Genomic DNA, 25,355 nt, shown 5'->3' on the forward strand with positions numbered 1-25,355 from the left:
GTAAGGTCTATTGAAAGACTCTTTTGGTTGAGAATTGGTCATTTCTTCCATTGTGTTAAGTCCCCAAACCATAATAGAGTGTAAGATCATTAAAGTGAATCTTGTGGGTTGATTGGGAGCTTGAATAGCTTGTGTATTCACGATTAACATCAAATCTAAGGTAAGATTTCTTTAATTTTGGTGTTGATTTCTTGATTTTAAGACCTAAAACCCCTAATGTCTTGAGGGTTGATTGTAGCCCCAAATATGGTTGTTTTGTACAAATTTCTTAAGGGTTATAACTCTCTAATGATATTTGAAGAATGGGATAGTCTAGGAAACTCATTTTCCATATGTGGGACCCACTTGGGGGTTTTGGTGTCGTTATTGAACCCGAAGCACAATAGTACAATATGGGTATTATTAGGCTCTCATTAATGAGTAGATTAGGGTTTTGTTAGTATGATTGCATTTTGGTAATTATGAAGTAAATGCGAGTATATAGTGCATGATGTGATAGTTTGCAATTCGGTTTCGAGGTAGGCCTCTGTCTACTCCTCTTTATAGATAACGTATGATATTTATTGTGTGTGATATGGATGTTAGGCTTGATTATACATAGAATAGCTTAGCCTTGATTTTTGATTCTTTGGGGATTAGATGAGTGTTTTGGACCCATAATATGATATATTTATAAGCCTTTTTAATCCTAGTGTCTTCTCTCTCTAGTTTAGATTAGTTGTGGCATGGTTATGATGTAATACTATGTTTGGGTTGTGGTATTAGCATTTGAAGCATGAATTGTGGATTTGACCTTATTGGACTAGTATGGTAGCCTTGAAATCGTAACTTAGGTAGAGTAGACTTGAGTACCCTTGTTTATAGTTAAACCTCTTGTCTTAAGCTTGAATGTGGCTTATATGATATCTAGAAGTTGAACTAGATACCCTAGCCTAGTTTGGGGCATGGTATGTCTAATTATGGAAATTGAAGTTTAAAAGTGAGATCATCCGGCCCACTTAGGCCTAGACTTATGTTAGTCTGATGGACTTAGTTGCAGATAATAGACAAAGATGAGGCTAGTAAACCTTAGTATAAGGTTACTTCGTGACTTGGTAGCTTGTATTTATGGTCCCTGAATTGTGGGCTTTGAGCTAAGGTTATGTACCCCTTGTGGAAGTGATATTGGGCATTTAGTGATAATATTCCCCTTAGATGCGTTATGTGACCTATAGAGACGCTATTTTCTCTTAGACTTGATGATACGCCTATAGAGATGCTACTTCCTCTTATACTTGATTCTTGGCCTATAAAGATGCTATTTTCTCTTAGATATGATATTGGCCTATAGAGATGTTATTTCCTCTTAGATATGATTGTCGTGCCTATAGAGATGCTATCTCCCTTTTGGTAGCCTATAGAGACGATATCCTTCTTATACATGACAATTGCCCTAGAGAAGTGATATTCCTAATCGTCATGATGTATAACCTATTGATATAAGATATCTTATACGAGAGATGATTACATACTTATTAATATTATGTCTCCTAGATGTGCGATGTCTCCTATGTGTGGGATGATTACATGCTTATTGATATTATGCCTCCTATATGTGAGATGTCTCCTATATATGAGATGACTAGAGATATGCTACGGCTTATAAATATGATTATTGATATGAGTTCCGGCTGTGCATATGGGCCTAAGGTCGTGATTATGATATTGTGATTATTTTGGATATATTATTGGGCCAAGGATCGTGTAATGATAATGATTGGATATATAAGAAATATTTATCATTGTAAAGGATACAATTACAATTATTAATTCATATATATGTTTTATATACACATCTCTCCAGTATGGGACGGAGGAATATGCAGTATGTTGCTTATGACTAATTTGATTGGATACTGGTGATTGTATGCATATATTTGGTATATTCATGATTATTGTATTGGTAACTTATGTAATTCTTGATGAAATGTGATCTTATGATTGTTCTGCTTAATTAAAAGTTAAGCTATGTGGTAGTTAGTTGTCTATTGGGAGACTATAGCACTTGGTGGCTAGGAATCAAATATATTAGTTAATGAATCTTGCTTAGTTGAAATATTGTAGTTAGAGATGGTTGATATGTGGCTAATAATGACATCGGGTTTAACATAGGCAAGGATTAGTGATATTGATGCCTAAGTTTATAATATCGATTAGTTGTTAAATGAGGAGTTGTGTATTAATGAGTCTAGATAATAAGTGATGTTGGTAATAATAGGTGGCTAGTTAATAACGATAGATATTGCTAACTGGTTGATTAATGAATAGTTAAATGAGGATTAATTAGTCAACAAGGGTTAGTTAATAAATGATGTCAGTTAATAAAAGATGGTTAGATGATAAGTGGTTATGTGTTGTCTAATAATGGTTAACGGATGTATGATGATTAGTTGATAATATGGAATAGTAAGTAAATGGCGATTATGGTCTATTGATGAACCTTGGCTAGTTGTTAGATGTTGGCTATCTAATAAATAATGGTTAGTTGTGATCCCTTGAATAAGGTTAATATTTATACTAGTAACTAGAGGTCATGTGATGACTAGCGAACTAGTGGTTTCATTATAAATAGCATTGGTTAGCTAATAATAAGTAGTTGAGAAGTATTTTCTAGATGGATACTTTGTGGTGATATAGTTATGTTCATGAGTATAGTAGTATATGTTATTCCGTAATAATAATTGTGATGATACTGATACCCGGTAAGGTCGAAGGATACTATTGCAATGATATTGATACCCGGCAGGGCCAGAGGATACTATGGTGATGATATTGATACCCGACAAGGCTGGAGATGCGTTCGATAAAAAATATTTTTATTTTTAGTATAAGAGAAAGATAAATTTGGGTAATAGCAGACATGTTATGAAAGCCATGTAGACGATGTAGTGGCTGCCAAAACCACGTGACTTAGAATTATTACAAGGCATAGAGTTTAGAAATGAAAAAATATCACCCATTAATTCATTTTTGGCATCAAACTCATATATGGATCCTAACTTTTAATCTATACTTCCACAATAGTAGAAAAATAAGAGAGGAAAAAAGTGGACCAAGATTGTATTTCGAAAAAACTAAGGCCCTGTTTCGTCATGAAAATAATAGTTTTTCGGAGTTGGAGGTGAAGTCGGAGTTGATGTTGTGTTTGGTTATGAATATAAATTGGAGTTGTTTTTGAAATATTGTGAGAGAAATAGGAGTAAAGAAAAGTGAAAATAAGTAAAACTTATTATTTTTACTTTTTCAAAAATAATTTTCACTAAAGTAAAATAATTTTTATAGCCAAATACCATTATTTTCACTTTTTTTAACTAAAATAAATGATTTTCCCAATAAAATGTAAATTTCCATGGCCAAAAGGCCTACTAATACTACATATTCCAAAAATAGATCCAAGTTGGGGTTTAGGTCATTTTAATTTTTCTACAAAACCCTCTGGAGTTTCACCATCTATCACTATTCCCCTACATTTTGGTAGGTCCGTTCTCTGTTCCAAGGGTTTCCTCCAAGTGTTTTAACTTTCCCCCCACAAATTTTCTACCATGGAAACGCCTTCTTCCCATCCAAAAAGGCGTGGCAGGCCAAAGGGTTCTTCTACCAAATCGAAAGAGGAAAGAGGAGAAAAGGAACCTCACAGTAGCGGCAGGCTGAGAGGTAAAGCTGCTGCTGCTGTCGACGAGAAATATGTTCAGTGGAAGTCACTCGTTCCCGTACTCTATGACTGGTTCGCTAATCACAACCTCGTTTGGCCTTCCCTCTCTTGCAGGTATAAATGTCTTTTTGCTTTTTAATCGCATATTCAGTATGTTGTATATTTCGAGAACCTCTGCCTTTTGGTTTATGTATCTTCCATGTGTGCAGGATTATGTTTTTGCAATGATATTTGATTACTTTAGGTCTAGGATTTAACAACCTTTCCTTTTTGGTTCATCTTTGATTCGTGGCCCATGGCATTCAGGGTTACATTGCCTTGTTGTTTGTGTTGTAATGTTTGTGCTACTCTTTTTCCCTCTTGCTATTGTGAAATAATTGATTTTTGGATTCTGCTCGTAAGAGCGGGCTCAGTGTTATTAAAAGGAAATAAAGCAAACGAGAAAAAACAGAAAGTGAGAAGGGAGAAGTGAAGTGCACATTTTCTTTAAGTGAAGCACACAACTTATGAAAAATTAAAAGATTGCAGACATATATGAATTTGGTCCTATATGCAGTGCTGTTGAAGGTGTGTTTAAGTTTAAGACTTGAAGCGAGGCTCAAAGCATATTGAATGCTTCTCCTTGCTTAATGTGCACTTCGGTGTCCTTTAAGACAATGTTTCCTTGCGAATAAGCGTTCCTTGAAGAGCCATCCGACAGTAAACAACTGATATTTTAATTTATCTTTAAAAAACCAATTTCTTTGTCCATATATTTGCTATTCATGCTTGTATTTATTAGTCTTAGACTAAACATATAAATTTGTATTCTTTTCTATTTGCGCATTTTATCATTAAAGCATGCTTTATTTGCGCTTTATGCTTAAAGCTGCAACGAACCTACGAGTTTTTTTGCGCTTTTTGCTTTTGCTAACACTTCTATAATGATTAATTTCAATTAGAATGACTAATTTCAAGCTTGTTTAATTATCGAGAAATCATTGAGGGGCAGTGTTTCATGCGTCGAAATTTGGTGGTTGATGCCTCTGCCTGTCTACCCTTCTCTACCTTAATGCTTTTGTTTGTGGAGGGTTCAAATTCGTGTGTCTAACCCATATATCATGCGTTTGCGCTCTTATCTTAGATCAGAACCCTGTTGACAAAACTAATTTCAAGTTTTCAACATCTAATATACGATAATGCAAGTACTAATCCAGCTCCCTTTTTATGAGATTAAAAGAATCGATCGTTTCACATTGGGGCCATTTTGTGAATCATTGTCTGAAGCTTCTCAAAAGCACATGATTTTGCCTAGGAAGCACTAACCCCTCACGTCACATTTCTTCATCAATTTATGCTACAAAGCCATAGCCTTCAATAACACTGCCTAAGCCATTGTTGAACTGTCATTTGTAGTGGGTAGTAGGTAGTTTTTCTTTTGTTGATTAACACTGCCTAAGCCTTGTTTCATGCTTTATTACGAATCTGTTTACTTTTCTCTGTTTGCTAGTACTTGTGGGTGTCGTATTTATGTTATGCCATCTTGTTCCATGCTTTACTATGAATTTGTTTTGTATTTCGTGTCTCGAGCCGGGGGTCTATCGGAAACAACCTTTCTACTTCTTTAGAGATAGAGGTATGGACTACGTACATCTTACCCTCCCCAAACCTCACTATGTGGGAATACACTGGGTTTGTTGTTGTTGTTGTTGATTAAGTAAAATTTAAGATAGTAGTAATATGGATATTTGCAGAACATGTTTGAGTAAATATTGAAGGGGAGCCTTCGATTAACCGGTAAAGTTGCTGCCTGTGACCAGGGGGTCACGGGTTCAAGCCTTAGAAACAGCTTCTGGCAGAAATGCAAGGTAAGGTTGCGTACGATACACCCTTGTGGTGGGGCCCTTCCCCGGACACCGCGCAGAGCGGTAGCTTTAGTGCACCGGGCTGCCTTTTTTATGTCTGAGTAAATAATTTATATGACATAGATCCTATGTTCGATTTCCTTAATTCAATACAATCACTGTAGTAACTGAGTTTCTGTAACTATTTGTAATTATCCTTGGCTGACATCTCCTTTTTTGCTGGGAGGTTTCTTCAATAGAATTATCCCTTGGTCATAAAAAATAAATAGGCCTACTATATACCTAAATACACTGTGCCACATGTTTTCAAGTTGACAATGACAGACGTCTCAAACAAATTAAATAGCCACGATTTCCTCTTAGACAGATGCTGCCAAATCCAGCTGCCCCAACCCCAAGAGGTCTTTTCTACTTTGGCACTCTTTTGTGTTTTTATTTGCTGAAATTTTGTCTGTCTTTCATGTCTCTTTCACTATATAACAAGTTTTAAAATTCTATCCATTTGCGTTACAATTTATCTACTCAATAGAGTTTTGTCAAATGTGCAACAGTTTAGCAGCTTCCTTTTCAGTAATGACCAGCGTTGTGCAATATTACTTCTTGTTAAGGGAAACAGTTAGCACACTTTTATAGATCCTTAACTCGACTCTGATCGTGTGTTGTGTTGCTCAACACGCGTGTTTTGCCAGGGAAAAAATTATTTCGTGTCTCACAGCTTCTTTTTGTCACAAGTTAGTGGACTCGAATGTATAAGATTTGAGGTTTAAAGAAGCCTCAGACAACTAACATAACAAAGTTTTTTTATTTATGTACTCAGTATTTCACTGAAACAGAGAATTTTTTGTTGGATCCCATATTTAGTTCCATTTCTTCCGCAACAATTCCAACTTGTTTTCCTATTAGATTGAGGCATTCAATTGCTGGTTGTTGTCTCTAGCCTTAAGGATTGGCCTAAAAAAGAAAAGTGAGAGGATCACTTTTCAGAGCTTTGACATATTTAACCATCAAATTTATTGGCTATGCCTTATTAATGCCATTTCGTTCATAAAGCCCATGGGTGGGGATGCCTATCAGCAGTTTCTATTTATAGAACTCAAAATCAAGACTTTATGTTAAGGGTTGAAGAATTTCAAACTCTTTTGACTTGGTGGTACAACTTCATGCGAGAAAAAGGTATATGCAAACTTTGTTCCGTAGTGCTATGTGTTGACGATTGGCTTTGATTCTTGATTGTTTAGGCTTCCGTTCATGGAACTTTAGCTTCCATACTACAGATTGACGGGGCAATTTGAAGAGCGTGTATGTCCTTTTTTTTGCCAACTGTTATCACACAGAAAAGCCCTATATATACTGTTAATTGGCCTCGACAACAAATAAAACCATCGTCCACCTGTTTACTTGATCTTATTCGTTGGCCTCAACTGCAATATAAATAGGAAACAGAAGAACCATTTAATATGGAGTCCAGTGAGACACAATGTTTCACAAAATTGACCAAGAAGATACCTGGTTGCTATGGCCACACTTTTTTTTCTTGCAGTTGACAGCACTACGGTGCAAGCGGGCATAACACCTGCGGAAGAAGAAAATGCATAAACACCTCCAATAGAAAGGACAAAAAGACCATAAGTCATTAGTCACGCCATGGAAATCAAATTCATAGCGTGCGGACTTGTGTTCACTCTATTTGTTTGCACTTAATGGAGGTCTGAATTTGAATGGTTCAGACTTTAGACCATTAAGTGCATTTGTTTTTAATTAAGATTTTAGCTTTTAACAGGTCTGAATAGGTCTTAATCATTCAGATTTAGAATCAAGTCTTATTAGGTCTGAAGAGGTATTCTGGTGTTGGATAATATTCACCGCTACTCTATTCATAATCATCAGTCACCACCACTAACCACCTCTGCCATCATCACCATTGTCAACCACCACCCACCACCACCACCAACCTCTACCATCACAACTATCATTGACAACAAATATTGCTACTGACCACTATTTTCAACCACTACCACACCTACTACCTCTATTATTCTAATTATATTCACCGCCGCCAACAACACCACCATCATCAACCACTACCGACCAATCCCTACTATCGACTAACTCATCTATCACAACTAGCACCACCGCTAACTACCACTAATACATCATAACCTCCACACATTCTTTGGCTGCCACCACTATTGTCACTAGCAACGTCACCTCTACCATCACTTCAACCACTACCATCGCTACAATTTGTCTCTACTAACAACCGTCTCCACCATCAGAACTAACAACATCTAGCACCAACGTATTGTCCTACTGTCATGCATTCATTTTTCAGCCATCACAATCAACACTTCCAACTACTAACATCAAGCAACATCACATCACAACCACCACCACCACTATCAACCACCACCATCATATCACTACAATACCAACCATCACAACTATTACCACCAACATTACTAATCGCTAACATCAATCATTGTCGCTGCAACCACCATATAAACCATCTCTACTATCACTAACAAATATAAATATTTTTTTTCAATCAAATAATAATTTTATTGTATTAAATTACATACTTTTTTGATATATAATTAGTTTTTTTATTGTATTTTTTATTTTATTATATACACAAATAAAATTTTTTTGCACATTCAGATGTTGAAAAATAAACAGTGTTAATCATTCAGTTTTTAGATCTAGAGACAACATCTTAATTATTCAGATTCAGACCTCCAAATCTTAAAAAAAAACAAATGCAGCCCAACTTTATGAACATAATTGAGGGATGTTTTGGACTTGAGTCAGAAGGTGGATTTTGTTTTTGGTGGCCCATGCTTCAGTTATTTGAACCACTTTGTTGGATAAATACTATGGGTTGCTGCATATTGTTTTCTATGCATTGCTAATGCTCTGGTCTAGTAGATATGGTAGCTAATCCAGTCGATTGTTGTGCTGTTTCATGTTTCCTTTTGAGTATGAGCCTGCTGATTTCACTGACTTGGCTTTAATGTACCTCTATAATTATCTAGAAAGCTACAACTTTTCATGAAGAAGGGTTTATAAATGAAATCACTGATAAAGAATAAACCAGGCCAGCTTATTAAGTAAAACCATAAATACATCCAAATGAAGCTAAAAATTGAATCTACTGATAGAAGCAAAAGATTGACTTCGTTAGAAAGATCTGACCAAAACATTTAGGGTCTGCTTGGAAAGTCACTTGGTAATTGGAATTGGTGTAAATACGAGGTGGTAATTACCAACCTAGTAATTTTACAGCCCTGTTTGTTTGCTACAATGTAGTTACAGTGTATTCCAAGTGTACTATTTGGTTGCACAAGTGTAATCATATGATTATATTAAATTTTTAAAATAAAACTTAATTATCTAAATTTTGAAATTTGTATTAGACAAACAAGGGCCTTTATAAATGATATTGAATTAAATATTTAAGATATATATTGTCTTTTGAAAATGTATTAATTAATAAACATATAGTCTTAACTAATATTAAAAGAAAAAGAGCAGCTCGGTGCACTAAAGCTCCCCTATGCGCGGGGTTCGGGGAAGGGCCCCACCACATGGGTGTATTGTACGCAGCCTTACATTGCATTTCTGCCTGAGGCTGTTTCCACGGTTTGAACCTGTGACCTCCTGGTTACATGACAACAACTTTACCTGTTACTCTAAGGCTCCCTTTCAGTCTTTAACTAATATTATTAAAAAAACTAATTGATTTATATTTTTTAAATTAGTATATTTCTATTAAATTAATCGTAAAAACTAAAAGTACAAGATCTCTAAGAACATCATTAAATGCATGTTTGACAAAAGGATTAAAAAGGTTGGTTTGATACACTAAAGCTCCCGCTATGTGCAGGGTTCGTGGGAAGGCCCGACCACAAGGATCTATTGTGCGCAGCCTTACCTTGCATTTTTGTCAGAGGCTATTTCCAAAGCTTGAACCCATGACCTCCCTGTCACATGGCAAGAACTGTACCAGTTACTATGACGAAAAGATTAATATAACTATAATGTTATAAAATTATTAAAACATTTGTCGAAAAGATCATGTATCAATTCTAACTAAAAAATAAACAACTTGCAATGTGAAATATCAATCCAATACTTCTAAAACAAATGAAACTTAAATATAGCTCAAGTTCTAAATTCAAAATAAAAAAAGTTACCATTTTCTTAATTAAAGATAGCCTTAAGGCCCTAGAAACAAAAGCTCTGTACAAAGGACGCATCCCAATCCAGTAACAAGTCCATACTGGTTTAGGACAAAAACAACAAAAAGGAAATTAAACAAGGCAAAGAAAAATCTAGAAACAAAAGCAAAAGAAAAAGCCTAACGTTGCAATTGCTTCTTCAACTTTCTCAACACCATCTGTGCTTTAACCAGACAACAACGAACATCTAGAGGGAGGCATGACTAGTATCAAGATCTTTTTGTGCAGAAAGCCCCGAATCCATGAAGTAAAACTGAGCTTTAGTTGATTTCACATGGGACATTTACATACTCTCACAAATGTCATGAAATCGATCCAATTGAAGGCTTCTACTTTTCTTTTGATAGATCGGTTCTTCTACTTCTTTTCTACTCCTCTTTTCACGGTTATTTGAGTTTTTCCCTTTCCATAGTGTCAAATAAAAGTATTTCTTCACCCCCCGCCCGCGTATGCGAGGCTTCACTTTTTTTCTACTTTGGTAGTATCAAGAAGAAACCCCTAAGATTTTCCAAAAGGTTGCATTTGTGCGTGCCTCCAACAACTTTGCATGAGTATTAAATAGTAATCCAATTATTCCATTTATGTGGCATTCTTTCTCTATTTGTTTGTTCTTTTTTTTTTTTTTTTTTATAACTATGGTGTCTGGCCTGCCTAAACGCACCTTGACTAAATCCACGTGATACCTGCCACCTCCCACCAGTTCTTGGAATGCCACCTTTCTATATTTGAAAACAATTTACTTTACAATTTAACTTTTAACTTTCCAAATGACATGTTTTCTTAGCCACCCACATAAATGTCATGACACGGAGCCTAGTCAAACATTGCCACATAAAAAGGAGAAGATTTTTTTTTCCAATTACATTCCTCGGCCTTTTTTATTTGAACCAACTAGAGTTTACAATGTCAAATGGACTTTGTTGTTTGTATTATGTTTTAATTCTGAAAATGGTGCTCATTAGTATTTTTGTGTTGTTTTTAGTATGTAAATGTAAATTTCATTAAAAAAAGTTGATAAAAATCCGAATATTTCTTAATGAATATTTACTAAAAGAACAAAGATTGTTCAAATCATTTGTTGTAATTGGTCAATTTAGGATGATTGGAGGTGGCTTTGATGTTATTAAATCAAAGAACACATTTATCCCATGCAAAGTATTTTGTATGAAGGCTTTACAATTTCGTGTTGATCTCTGTCAATTGTCATGTATCTAGGCTATGCTTTCCTTAATATTTTTCTCACATCATACTAGGAAGTCATTGCATTCCACAAGGGCCCAAGAGCATGAAATAATCATAGATGTTATACTATCATTTTGGTGTTTTTAAGTTACTGAGGTTCTGTAGCGATATTCATTTATCCACTTTGAGCCATTAAAACTTTGTATTGGTTCTTGCTTATGTTTATTGTAAAGATTTGATCCATCTACGAACCAACATGCTATTTACCCAAAGTGCTGTAAGAGGCAAGGGCGAAAAACGAAAATGGCCTCGTAGGGATCAAGTAGTGAAGATGGGGAGAAGAGTAGCAAGTATGGTGAAGAGTATCTAATGTGGAAGTCTAATATCCCCGTGCTGTATGATTGGTTCACTAATCATAGCAGTTTATGGCCTTCTCTTTCCTGCTGGTATTAAGAATATCCTTTTTCATTTGCAATATACTATAGTTTTATTATGCTAAACCAAGTTTTATTAATGGAGATCAAAGTCCATTTTATATTTTGCTTTCTTAGGCATGTAGTTGACCTCATGAAATTGAATATTTGCTTATGTTCTTTGTATGTATGGTGGCAGGTTAACGATTAGGAATCAGCGAGTTTGATGTCGAAAGTTAAATCTGAGTATATGCCTAATTTTAAAACTTAGGCAATTATTGTAATAGAACTTTGTAAATAAGTTTTGTAGTTTAGAAATGGAAAACCAATCTTTAAAACATGGAAGTTAGATACTAATCTGGTATATGACTTTGTGATATGCTTTTTGATTGTTCCCTTTCCTCCTTAAAATGAAAATCTCTTTGGGAGAATCTTGTAACCCTTTAACCAAGATCTGAATTCGAGGTACCAGGGGTAGTGGAATAGCTGAGGTGCGTTATAAAAGAAAGAATTTGTATTCGAGGAATAGATGAGGTGCGTTGTAAAAGAAATAATTTGTATCCGTTAAACCAAGATTTGAATTCCCAAAAGAAACGAAAAAAAATATCTGAATAACCATCTGTGTGATTGCTTTGTTAAGTGGTATGATCTGAATGATAAATGGGACACATGCTTATGTATTTATGAATATATTATATCCATACTTGCACATGATGGTCACTATGTGTATGATAGAGTATATGCATCTTGCACATGGTTAAACACGCTATATGGGATGTCCTTTCTACTTGTGAGCTAGTTGGTTTCATGGTTTATTATTTTCTAGTCATGTTGTTTATGTCCTGATCTTAAATTAAGTAAATGGGTTGTTTTGTATATGTTAGTTTTTTTTTGTGTGTGTTTTAAGAGAGAGAGATGTGGCTATTATTCCTATATGATAGTTATCCACAGATTTCTTTGACCTTGCATTTATATGTTTAATGAAATGGGTAACAATCCTGTTTTTTATATTAACGTATGAAGATTGGTGTCGCTATCTCATTGTGATCTTGGTCTTGTCAAGTTGTTCGGTATAAAAATCGATCAGTCACATCGTTATGTCTTTGACAACAGGTGGGGTCCAATAGTTGAGCAGGGTTCTTTGAAAAACCGCCAGCGACTCTACCTCTCCGAACAGGCAAGCTTCATTGCACATAATTATTGTTTCTCTGCTTGATATTTTTCAGCATTCCCTTTATATTTTACATTGATATCCAAAAAGTTCTACCATATCACCACGATTTTGTCAGAGTATTCTCTTTCCTCAATGAAAAAGGTAATCTTTGGGTAGGTGATTTATGTCTTGTTATTTTTCTTTTCTTTTTGGTCTTGAGGACACCTACTTTCCCCCCTTTAACAATATCTCTTTTATTATAAAATTAATACTCCCTTCATTTAAAAAAGAATGACTTATTTTGACTTGGTACGGAATTTAAGGAAATCAAGAAGACTTTTGAATCTTGTGGTCCTAAATTAAAGTTATGTCAAATATACCAAAATGTCTTTAATCTCGTGGTCTTAATATGCCACGTGGAAAGTTGAAATAGAAGTGTTGTCAAAAAAGGAAAGGGGGCATTTTTTTTTAAATGGATTAAAAAGGAAAGTAGGTCAATCGTTTTGAAACAGAGAGAGTATCAATAAATTACTTGTCTTGGGGTATACATTCCTTGATATTCTCATGTGTAGATACTTAGGAGTTCCTGTTGGTCTGTTGAAATGTTTGAGTCGAAAAGGTTTTGATAAAATCTTGTCTGATGTTGACAAGAGAGGGTAGCTCAAGTGGAAACACCTCCCCCTCTGACCTTAAGGTTGTTGGTTCGAGTATCATATAAAAAGAAAGATCTTGTCTGAGGTTTGGCGAATCATGTGAGGAATAGGCTTAGAAATTTGACTTATTGTGGTCTTAGATTATCTATTGCGCTTCTGGGTTGGTACTAAGTTATCATCCCTAGTAAGGAATTTGCAGTTCCATCGTAAAGGTGGAAGTAAAATCCATGAGTTTAGGTATAAAAATACTCTTAGAAAACATCTTTCTTCCTTGTATCCTCCCGAAGCAAAACCCAACAATTTTCTTTTCTTTGAATTTTTGTTTTTAAGCTTCCATTGTAAATTTTTTGATATCTTTGTTGTATAGATGCCCCACTGCCTTTATTTCTTTACTTAATCATGTTTATTGTTAATTTTCTTTCTTCAATCATCTTTACAAGTAGATATATAAAATTCTCAAATTAATCATAACAGGTTCTCTAACATATTGTTGTTGATGACACAATGGGTGCTATTATAAAGCTTTCTATCCCTATCTGACCCTTAGTATGATGAGCCAAGTGCGACATAGAGGTTGTGGATCCCAATCAGAGTAATCCCGTTTCTGCCATCTCATGGAAAAACCTATCTTGATCCTCTTGCTAACACCCTAATTAAGTTCTAGATAATCCAGCCTTGAACTTCCACCATTTAAATAATCATTTAGTACTTTTTGATACACATTCCAAGGATATCTTCTGCCCAATATGTCACAGACAATTGATGTTGATTAATTAAGGAGTACCTCTTTTAAATTGAGAAGCTTTTCTATTTTCACATGGTATCAAAGTCTCTACGACCTTGATTGACTCAAATAGCTTCCCTTGACAACAGTGTTGTCAAAGGTGCGCTTAAACCCTGATGCGAGGCTCAAAATGTGTTGAACGCGTCGCCTCACTTAATGTGCGCTTCAGTGTCATCATCAAGGCTCTAAGGCATATTTTTCCATCTAGTGAGCGTCTCCGATAGGCGAGACTAAACAATATTAAATCACATGCTTTATTTGCGCTTAAAGTCCCAATGGACCTTGGAGCTTTTTTGTGCTTTTTGCTTTTTGATAACACTGCGTACCAGGAAGCGGTATTTGTTGGACTTAGACCTGATTGGTGGATCTTCACTTTCTCTCTGGCTCATTGGTCTGGTTCAAGTCTGGTTCCATTCTATAGGGGAAAGTCTGGAGCCAGTAAGTTTTACAAGGGGATGGGATTGGTCTAGTGCACAACCTTTAACAGCTATATAGTGGCCTGCTTTGTGTTGGTCTAGTTGATTTTTTTTTTTTTGAGTTTCTTCTATTTTATTCTATATTAGTTATACTGACCTAACATGCCACAAAGTGTTGATTGTGTTTATAGTACAATGAATAAAATAAATGCCAAATGTGAGAACACGAAATTACGTAAAGCAAGATTGATATTTCCAAAGCAACTTTACTTTGTGACTGTGTCGCAGTTCTTCTGATTTTTCTTTTGAATGTGAGTACATTTTCAAGATCTAGGTCGCTGATTTGGTGTTTGACTGGTCATTTATTTAAAGGCTTTATTTCTCTTTCCCTTTACATTTTCGCTAATGTTGCAAAACAACTGATACTTTTACTCTTAAAAAGCAGTAAAGTAATAGCATATGAGGACTGAAACCCATCCATATTTTTTACAAGAATATCAGTATTGATTATTAAATTTGATATTTTGATGTTAATTGCTTGATTTGTGAACAGGTTATTTGTTGAAATTTATAGTTTTAGTAGTAATTAAGTTTTTTGTATTAAAGTGTCTGTTCTAACAAGTAGCTATTTTTGTATTGTTGCTTGTGACCGTAAACTTAGAAACATAAGATCAAAGGGATCAAATTTGGAGTAGGATCCTGAAAATTACTTTTGACTTGTGGAGTTAGGAGCCGTTTAGGGGCCACTTTAAGTGAACCAGGTTTGGGCGTTTTCATGGGCTGACCAGGTCCTCCTACCACAGATTGCTAGAGTCCCTACCATTATTATTAGAGTTTAAGATTGGTGCACCGTCGGTGTATTTTCTTTTTACACCATCATGTGACTTTTACCTGATGTAGCTGGTCATTTATTTTTATATTTTTGCCTGAAAAATGGATATTTTTACCTGAGAAATGGATGACCTGTTATAACAGATAATAGTTACTTGATAGTGAGAAAAAAAATACACCGACAGTGCACCAAACTTAAATTCATATTATTATTATTGTTGTTGCTGGTATTGGTATTATCAAATAATGTCATTTTTATAGTTTGCTTTCTGACAGGCAAGTGTTGACAAATATGATAATTTATTTATTGTTTCATTGCATGTACAGTAAATGAGTTGAGTTTTTGGATTCTATAATTAGGCTCATATTTTTTAATCTCTTAACTCGTCTTTCCAGACGGATAAGTCAGTGCCTAATACTTTGATCATCGCCAATTGTGATGTGGTTAAGCCCAGGGTTGCATCGGAAGATCACATTGCAAATGTAAGTATGTTTCACATTTTTAATATGGTTTTGTCCTAGTTATATTGTGAATCAATCATAATGACTGTTTTTTAATGGCTTGGTTCTAGTTCAATGAAGAGGCACGCTCGCCATTTGTGAAGAAGTACAAAACCATAATACATCCGGGAGAGGTAAAAACTGCTTGAACACTGAAAAACAAAACTTGACGTGAACCTATATTTACAGACAAACTAAGTTAACTAATGGTTCTGTGGCTCTTGTTATTACAATGTTGTATTTGGCTTCTTTGATGTTGCCTGCTGAGCTGATAGTGCTCTTACCCAAAGATTTTAATGTGAACTGCACTTCGTATCCTTGCTGTTTCATCTTTCTCTATATCTGTTGTATAGTGAACACTAGGAATAATGCAGTGCCCTACATTTTGTTTAAGAGCCTATTTGCAAGGACACCTTGTAATTGGGTCTTGTGTTGTTACAAGTACAGTAATTAGACAATAATTAGATAGACATGTTTTCTTTGCCATTGACGTAATTACGATGTAATTCCATGTTTTATATATTTTTATTGACAAAAGGTAACATAGATATTTTTGTACTTTAGGAGAAAATTAAATAATTTTTTGTAGATGAACAAGTAGTATACTTTAATGAGTGACAAACATATGTGCATGTAAGAAACATCAAGTTTTATTTATTTCTTGGTGCTTAAAATATATATATTTTTTAAAAATTATATTTAATAATTATAAATTGATAAATGATAACTAATATTGTAAAGAGTAATCACAATGTTCCTGCTTATGTGAATACTATTTTAACCGCACATGCCTCGTTCGTGTATAGTTTGATTATATAAAATTAAATGATTTTGTCTATTGCGGAGATTTTTAATGAACTGTAAAAGTTCAAATTACTTTTTAAAGATCCTTCACACTTTAATATAATTTTAATATAATAATGTAAACATAAACTTATATTTTAGTGTAAGCACATATATATTTTACCATCAGAAGTTTTAAGTGGTTGATGGATCATCACTTTTGCATTTGCCATGCAGTGCTCTTTCGCTTGCTGCTAAAGGCTAAGAGAGACACATCAATTTGAACCATATTTGTGGTACATTATTTTTTTCCTATGTTTAAAACTTTTCTTGTTTTTAAAGTCTAATCTTTGCAAAATCATGTATTACATTCTTATTACGCAATTAAAACTTTTAAAAATTTGGTACTTCATAAATTTTTTTTATACTAACGCTTTTATATTTATTTTAAGATTTTTCAAATCTTCTTAAAATCAAATTTAGTTGATTTAGAATTCTTAAACTAATGAAAAAAATATTAGTTGTCATTAATTCTGGTGACTTCTAATAAGGAAGGGTTTTACCATAAATATATTTAGTTATTTTTAACTCTTAAATATCAGGAAAAATAGTGAAAAGACGATTTTGTCTAAAGTAGTGACTTTCAATGAAGGACAAAAAGTTCAAACGACATTTTCAAGGCCTTCACACTTTTAACATAGTATAGATAATGAGATTCGTGATTTTATCAATTTTTAAATAACACATGAATATGTATATACTAATAAATAGGAAAAAAAACTATTAGATTTCGAAATTGTTTTAAAGAAATATTCCACACATATTTGAAATGAAAGACATAATTTATTTGAAAACTAGAAATATAAGAGAAATTGAAAAATCACCCAATTTCACGCTGACAAAGCAATAACTTGGTCACACGTATTTGAAAAATCATCCAAATTTCATGCTGACCGAGTAATAACTTGGCCAAACAAACAATCCAAAATTTCGAGATTGATTGTAACAAATACAACAACATACCTAGTGTATTTCTACAAAGTGTGGTTTGAGGAGGGTAAAGTGTATGCAGTCCATACCACTACCTCTGATTAAGTAGAGAGGCTGTTTCACACATATTTGAAATGGAAGACATATATTTGAAAAATACAAATACAAGAGAATCTGAAAAATCATCTGGTCATTACAAGATGCATTTACCAGACTCCCTTGAGAATTAGAGTATAATTGCTCCCTCTCAATTACATCCAATTTTATGCTGGCCAAGTAATTACTTGGCCAAACAAACAATCCAAAACTGTGTAATTACACTCAATTGCACCCAAATACAGTTAGAAGGTGTCCTTCCGAATAGGGCCTATAAGGGAGTACAGAGCAATTTTGCTTAATATTAATGATTTAGCTGCTTGGAACCGAATGGATTTGTCACTTTCACTACTTGTCAAGACATAACTTTTTGCATTGCCGGTTTCCTACTGGATTTTCGTTACTTGGTTGTATCCACATTGAGCGCATCAGCTCTTTTGGGCGTAAGGGTTTACTTCATGTCAATGTTCAGTGCTATATCTTTCTGTGTATAATAGTAAAGGTGAGATTTAGTTGCATTCGTAGTTTTGTGATTTATTTAGATGAGTACCTGAATGAAGCAAAGTTTGAATTTTAAGAAAAGACTAAAAAGAGATGTATAGTGTGCTCTATTTTGCTTAGAATATTCATTGTTACTTGTGACATTCTGTGAAGAAAAACACTTGTTGAAATTATTTAAGATTTATTCTCTTGCATAAAAAAATGTGCAGTTTGGTTCTCCATTGAGGATTCTGTTTGAACTATTTTTGGTACACTTCTCCAGGTTAACAGAATCAGAGAACTCCCACAGAACAAAAACATAGTGGCGACCCATACCGATGGTCCTGAAGTAAGTGGCCTCTTTTTGTAAGGTGTTTTATGGAAATCTTTGTTAAGTTACTGTGGCATTTTCCTATTTTAGGCATATCAATATTTTTTTAATTTGTTGAAGTTTGTTATTTATCCATCTAGGTTCTCATTTGGGACATTGAAGCTCAGCCTAACAAGCATGCTGTCTATGGTGCTGCTGCTTCGCGTCCAGATCTGGTCTGTGTACTTGCTCTCTTAAGATCTTTTTGATTGGTCTGTATTTTTGGGTTATCTTCATTATGTTTATCATTCATTGTACCTCTTTGGTGGATTTCATTAACTTTCTTGATTGTGGAATGTGCTTTAATAATTGATCCCATTGCCTGTCAATTGGCACCAGCAATATGATTTGGCATCTTAAGCTATAGATCAATTACAGGTATTAAGTGGACATCAGGACAATGCAGAATTTGCTCTGGCTCTGTGCCCCATGGAACCCTTTGTCCTCTCTGGAGGTTTGAAGTTTTCTCTTTTTAGATGTCTAATTCTCATAATATTTTCTTATATTTTAGAATCAGGTACTTATGTTGCCCATTTTGTGTTAGACTTCATCTGATAAGATACAAGTTTTGATATGTAAGGCTCATAAAAGCTACTTGTGCTAGTACTATTGCGAATCATATTATGAACTTTGGCTCTTTTGGTCTGATGTTGCATCCCCTAAGATGCTGTCTGGAATGTAATATCATAATTCAGTGGGTGTTTAAGTGATTTAGCCACTTCTGGTATCTGCTCATTAGAGGTAATTTTCTGTCAGGAAAGGACAAAACTGTGGTCTTGTGGAGCATTGAAGACCACATTTCAACATTGGCAGCAGATGCGCCCAAGTCTGGAGGATCTGGTGGCTCTATAATTAAGTGTGCTGATAATCCTTCCATTGAACCACGTGGTATCTTCCAGGGCCATGAGGATACTGTTGAAGATGTTCAGTTTTGCCCTTCAAGGTAATGTCGCTTGAACTGGATCCCGTGGGAGGTTGTCTGGGTGGAGTTAGGCTTATAAATTAGGCTTTCAAGTTATTAAAGTTTCTGCTGGTAAATTCTTATTTTCCTTTGGTAACATCCACATCTACTAAGCTATCATCCAGGGATAGAAATATTAAGATATTGTCCTTAGTCCCTGAGCTCCACCTGTTGTTTCCCATTTGCATCGTCATCGTGTTCTTGCTAGATCCTCCTTGGTCCCTTTGGATTTTGTGTAGTTTAAGAAAGTGAAACAATTAAGTTTGCATTGATCAGTTGTTCGTTGATGTTTAAGATTCTCTGTTTGATGTTTTCGTGGAACATTCTGAAGTTACTGACAAGAACAAAGATAAGCTAAAATTCTGCAATTTATGTACTTCAACAATTTGTTCTTGACACACCCTCCGACTTCTGTAACATTCTAAGCAGAAAGTTGGAATATGCATCGAGCGTGTGAGATTAACATGTTTAGAAGTATCTGATCAGTCTTCTGAAACTGACATTTTACTTTACCCTTCATGAAGTTCGCAGGAATTCTGTAGTGTTGGTGATGATTCATGCCTCATATTATGGGACGCTCGAGTTGGTAACAATCCTGTTGTAAAGGTCTGGTGATTGCTTAATGGCAAATTTCATCTTTGAATGAGACTGTTAATAATATAGAAATAGGTAGGATATCATGTGTCAAAACTGATAGATGTGCAACTCATCTAAGGTTTCTGAATATATATCTTGTATGCGATTCTAATGGTCAAATGATGATTTCTTGAACATTTGTTAAAACATAGGCCAATTATCTTCGTACCAAAATATATACCTTTTGAGCAATGATCATATTCAAAATATATACCTTTTGAACGCATGTTAAAACATAGGCCAATTATCTTCATACCAATATATATACCTTGTGAGCATGACCGTCTTCAGCTTTTCCTAGTATTCACGTGTTATTGCTGTCATCATCTGTAACTGGTTTTGTTTAACTCTAGCACCATATATGGTCTTGTTCCCAAATATAGTTCTCATCCATCATATAGCCATTTCTATTGAAGTGTTTTGAGATGTTCTTGATAGTAAGATCTCAGTCGACTCAGTAATATCTCAAACCTAATGAGGATACTGGTATTTGCTGCTTTTACAGGTTGAGAAAGCGCATGATGCTGATCTTCATTGTGTCGACTGGAATCCTCACAATGACAATCTTATCATAACCGGGTATGAGGTTATATAGTATTCATTATTAGATAAATTATGTGGAGTCTGTGCTTAACCAACAAAGAAGAAAAAGGAAAAGTAGTCACGTAAGGGCTTGTTAATGGGGCGTGCTGCTGCAAGTGTCTTTTCTTTTTCATATGAACGACAAACTTACTCTTAGAAATATAAGAGTGAAGAATATTATTGAATTGTTGTAACTACATTATTACATTGAGGCCCTATTTATAGACAATATATTTCAATCCTTTTCCTAATAGGACACTACATTACAATCCTTTTCCAAGTAGGATTTTATATGCTATTTCTATTCCTACTCATATTCTAACACTCCTCCTCAAGATGGTGCATAGAAGACATATGTACCAAGCTTGTTATGGATGTAACTAATATGAGAATCGGTGAGGGACTTGGTGAAGATATCTGCAAGAAAACTGATAAGGACTGGTTTGGATGTCTGGGAGACCTCAGTTGAAACGGAACAAACTGAAAAAATGATCCGAAAAGTAGTAAATATTGTCGTAAAGTCGATGTGTCGCTGGAAAATTGCTGAAAACTGGTATAAAATATACGGATCATCTCGAAATCAAGAGATGAGTAGATCTTGAACATGAAAGTCACCGGAAACTTAGCCGAAACATGCTCACATGCCGGATTATTAGATTTGATGGCTGAAAAGTGACTACAATCTGAGAAAAAAAAATATATGGGTAGGGTCGGAATGATGACACGACCCTACTGAGAAAGAGAAATATGTGTAGGGTCGGAATGATGGCATGACCCTATTGAGAAATAGAAATTATATGAGTAGGGTCGGAATGACGGCATGATCCTACTGGAAAAGAGAAATTATATGGGCAGGGTCAAAATGATGGCACGACCCTACTGAAAAAGATCTGAGGAGCCACCGAAAAGACGTACGGAACTATGTAAATTAAATCTGAAGAGTCACCAGAAAGATGCATGGTGCTATGCAACTCAGATATGAGACAGTAGTACGGAAAGATGCACGGTGCTACGCGAATCGGATATGAGAAAATAGTAACCGCAAAGAAGTATGGTGCTTAGAAAAATAGATATGAAAAAGTAGTCACCGGACAGATGCATGATGCTACGCAAAGATATGAGAAAATAGTCACTAGAAAGATACATAGTGAGTCAGTGACCCAACTTTTGCTAACATAATCATTGGCCAGACGGGCGACATATATGGATTATAGCCGCCCGCCGGCAACGGAAACTCTTCGATTCTTTACCAAGATCATGGAAGTTCTGATACCATGTGAGAAATATAAGAGAAAAATATTATTGAATTGTTGTAACTACATTATTACATTGAGGCCCTATTGGATTTTCCAATTCTTTTCCTAATAGTACACTACATTACAATCCTTTTTCAAGTAGGATTTTATATGCTATTTCTATTCCTACTCATATTCTAATACTTACCATTACTGGTATATTATATCATAAATTTGTATAATATCACTCATCAGTGGTCACCTAGATAGTGCCTCTTATGATGTCTACAGCTGCTTGGGTGCTTTTTTCTTTCGATGTAGTTTATCTAGTGACAGATTTCATACCTAGCGTGGTATCACTCAGGTCTGCTGATAACTCGGTACGCTTGTTTGACCGGCGAAATTTGACTTCAGATGGGGTTGGATCTCCGGTACATATGTTTGAACAGCACACAGCTGCAGTTCTCTGTGCTCAGGTGTTTCATTTGCCGTGTTCTGTTCATCAGTGAGATTGTGTTTACTGATATCTCTGCGTTAGATCGCTGTTAACTGATGGCTTTTCCTTTACAGTGGTGTCCGGATAGGTCTTCTGTGTTTGGGAGCTCTGCAGAAGATGGCCTCTTAAATATTTGGGACTATGAGAAGGTAGAGATACTCCTGTCCTTGGCACTTCATCAGACTTTGTCTCTTTCTCCCTTTATCCCTTCTCTCGTATGTTATAAAAAAAAAGGTTTTTTATTTGGAAATGCTGCTGTGTGATTGTCATCTTCTGTAACAATGCTAGTCTTCAGATAACAAAGGGTTTGGCTGCAAAAAGATACATGATAATTGATAAGTTGATAACTGTAACATGTAAAGTGATCTTACATTCTGCAAATGCAAAAGGGATGGGAGATTGGAGTCATTTTAAAATATGAGATGGCGTATCTGCTTCCAATTAATACTTTTCACAAGAAAAAGAAGCAAACTGAAATCTGCTCATGATATGCTATAAATATAGTTACACGGGGATTATCACTTATCAAATTTATCATCTTGTTGGGCTTTTGATGCTTTATCATACAAAGGCCATGATTCTTTATATTCTAAAATGTTCTGAGTTTGAAATTTCATTCTTCACCGGTGGGCTCAGGTGTTGTACTATGGATTACTTATTTATAAGTAGTGGGAATCTGCCAATCTGGATGCGTAAAATGTAATTTGTTGACTGTTGAGTGGATGTAACCATAGGCAAGTGATCCGTTTTAAGGGGCAAACTCAAATAAAGCAGCCCAATAATGAATTGAGATGTTCTAGATTTATGTACGTAAAACCAAGTAGTTCTCCTTATAGATTTTGTTAATTTTCTTGACAGGTTGGTGAAACAAAAGATACTGAAGCTAAATCTGAAGATGATTCTCCTCCAGGGTTATTTTTTCAGCATGCTGGCCACAGGTTAGAACCTTTACACTAGGTTTGCTGCTTCTAGTCTGTTTTTCCACATTGGACTTGAAACAAAACAGACTATAAATTCTCAGTTTGATGACCCTTAGTTTTGGGTCGTGGTCTTATTGATACCATATGGATGTTGGGGGACAATTGAAGCAATGAGTGCTAACTGCATACTTCTGTATATTGGCAACTGATTTTTTTTGGGTTTTACCCAGGGATAAAATTGTGGACTTTCACTGGAATGCATCAGATCCATGGACTATTGTTAGTGTATCTGATGACTTGGAGACCTCTGGTGGAGGCGGCACTCTACAGGTTCATGATCATTTCTGTTGTTGCCATTTTCAGTATGATTTAATTTGCCTCTAATTGTTAGATAGGATCCTACAGATATGGCGCATGAGTGATTTATTGTACCGTCCGGAGGAGGATGTTTTGTCTGAGCTGCAACAGTTCAAGGACCATGTGAGCAAGTGTGCTCCCAAGTTCAAAGGCTGAGTTATTTTAGCGCAATGGAAGAAATATAATAGTAGGCACCAGAGACACCGAATATGAGTGTAACAGTATCTGTAATAGTTGGAACGGGGTTAGCCTGGACCATTGATATTTGCATGCAGGAGCTATGCTTGAAAGTGGTTACTGTAGTAGACGGTACCTGGAAAGTAATCAAGACTGTAGAGCATGATGTTGTATGTTCTGTATCTGCGGCATTTTGCTACTCGGATGTTTTGCATTTGGCATGCAAAATCCTAAGGTGTTTGGAATTTCAGAGAATCAGGTCCTTGATCTGCGAAACAGCCATAAAAACAAGAGACTACAACATAGAGAAATGGGTTCAGGTCAAATAAGTAAAGACTCAAATTTTATAAGTGAATGAATTAAACTAACAGAAACAAAAAGGGTCGAGTGGAATAGTGGACGTTTAATCCCACCGGATGGTTGTACAGATAGCCAAATGATAACAGCAACAAAATAATTTCGATTGGATTTGGAAATAACTTTCGAGTCCTGGCCGGTATTTGGACTGAAGGCATTAACTCCGTTGGCCAGAGGTTGGAGGCCAAAGTTTTAAGTATTTTAAGTCGACACAGTTTTTAGCACTTTTGTATGTTTTGGGCAATACAAAAGTGTGAATAAGCATTTAGCTTGAAGTCAAATACACAATGAATTATCCTCTTCACACTGGGCTTGGTTAGCTTTTCCACCATTTTATCTCTTACGTTTGGGTATAGAATTCAAAATATATTTGGCTAAGTTATTTTTGGATTAAGATTGTGGTGAAGTTTTATCATGACATAATTTTTGGAACGAAAAAGGGCCTAAAATGCCTTTCAATTATTGAAATGGTGTAAAAATGTTCTTTGTCTACCTATTGTGCTAAAAATGTCCTCATGTTCATTTATTAGGCTTAAAATACTCTTTTCGTCTAACTATTGGGGCTATTTTGCCTTTTTATTTAGACATTATATGGAAAGGCATTTTTGTATACTAATCAAAATTTTATATATATATATATATTTATTGCTTGTCTTCACGATGTCTCCATAAAAATATATGGTATATTTATACCATAAAAATTCATGGTATATTTATATATTATGCAAATTATATTTAAATCATAAAAATACATGGTATATTTATATCATAAAAATTATATTTATACCATAAACATACATGGTATATTTTAAATATAAAAAGTTTATATCATGTAATACTGAAAATATGTATTTATATTTAATAAATAATTTTTTAATAAGAAAAGTACTTCTGACATAATGGGATATACCATAATATCTTATAAATTATATCAAAAATATAATAATAATTTGACTTTGACATAAATTATATTTATACAAACAAAAATACATGGCATATATGTACTTCTAACATAATGATTTTTATTTCATAAATATTTATTCATACAAAATTATGATTAACCCATTACAGTAAAATTTAAAATACACGATAATAAAATAATATTAGATGATTAACATACATGAAAACAAAACGGAACATACACGAGGAAATAATGAAATTTTTTTTAAAAATATTTGAATTTTGAATATAAGAGAGAGATTTGAAAGT

General features: G+C 34.7%; 1 protein-coding gene across 1 annotated transcript; it reads left to right on the forward strand.

Annotated features, from left to right (window-relative positions):
* The first annotated feature begins 3,438 nt into the window (after window positions 1–3,438).
* Window positions 3,439–24,044, forward strand: LOC107877803 (WD-40 repeat-containing protein MSI4). Its single transcript, XM_016724528.2, has 15 exons — window positions 3,439–3,805; window positions 12,482–12,545; window positions 15,602–15,688; window positions 15,778–15,840; window positions 18,339–18,404; window positions 18,527–18,601; window positions 18,804–18,879; window positions 19,182–19,368; window positions 19,911–19,992; window positions 20,528–20,601; window positions 22,204–22,315; window positions 22,410–22,484; window positions 23,194–23,273; window positions 23,486–23,585; window positions 23,661–24,044. The coding sequence occupies exons 1-15, from the start codon at window positions 3,582–3,584 to the stop codon at window positions 23,766–23,768; spliced, it is 1,473 nt and encodes a 490-aa protein (XP_016580014.1). The 5' UTR covers window positions 3,439–3,581; the 3' UTR covers window positions 23,769–24,044.
* Window positions 24,045–25,355: the final 1,311 nt, after the last annotated feature.

Source organism: Capsicum annuum, chromosome 7 (genome assembly GCF_002878395.1).
Source record: "Capsicum annuum cultivar UCD-10X-F1 chromosome 7, UCD10Xv1.1, whole genome shotgun sequence".
Classification (NCBI taxonomy): domain Eukaryota; kingdom Viridiplantae; phylum Streptophyta; class Magnoliopsida; order Solanales; family Solanaceae; genus Capsicum; species Capsicum annuum.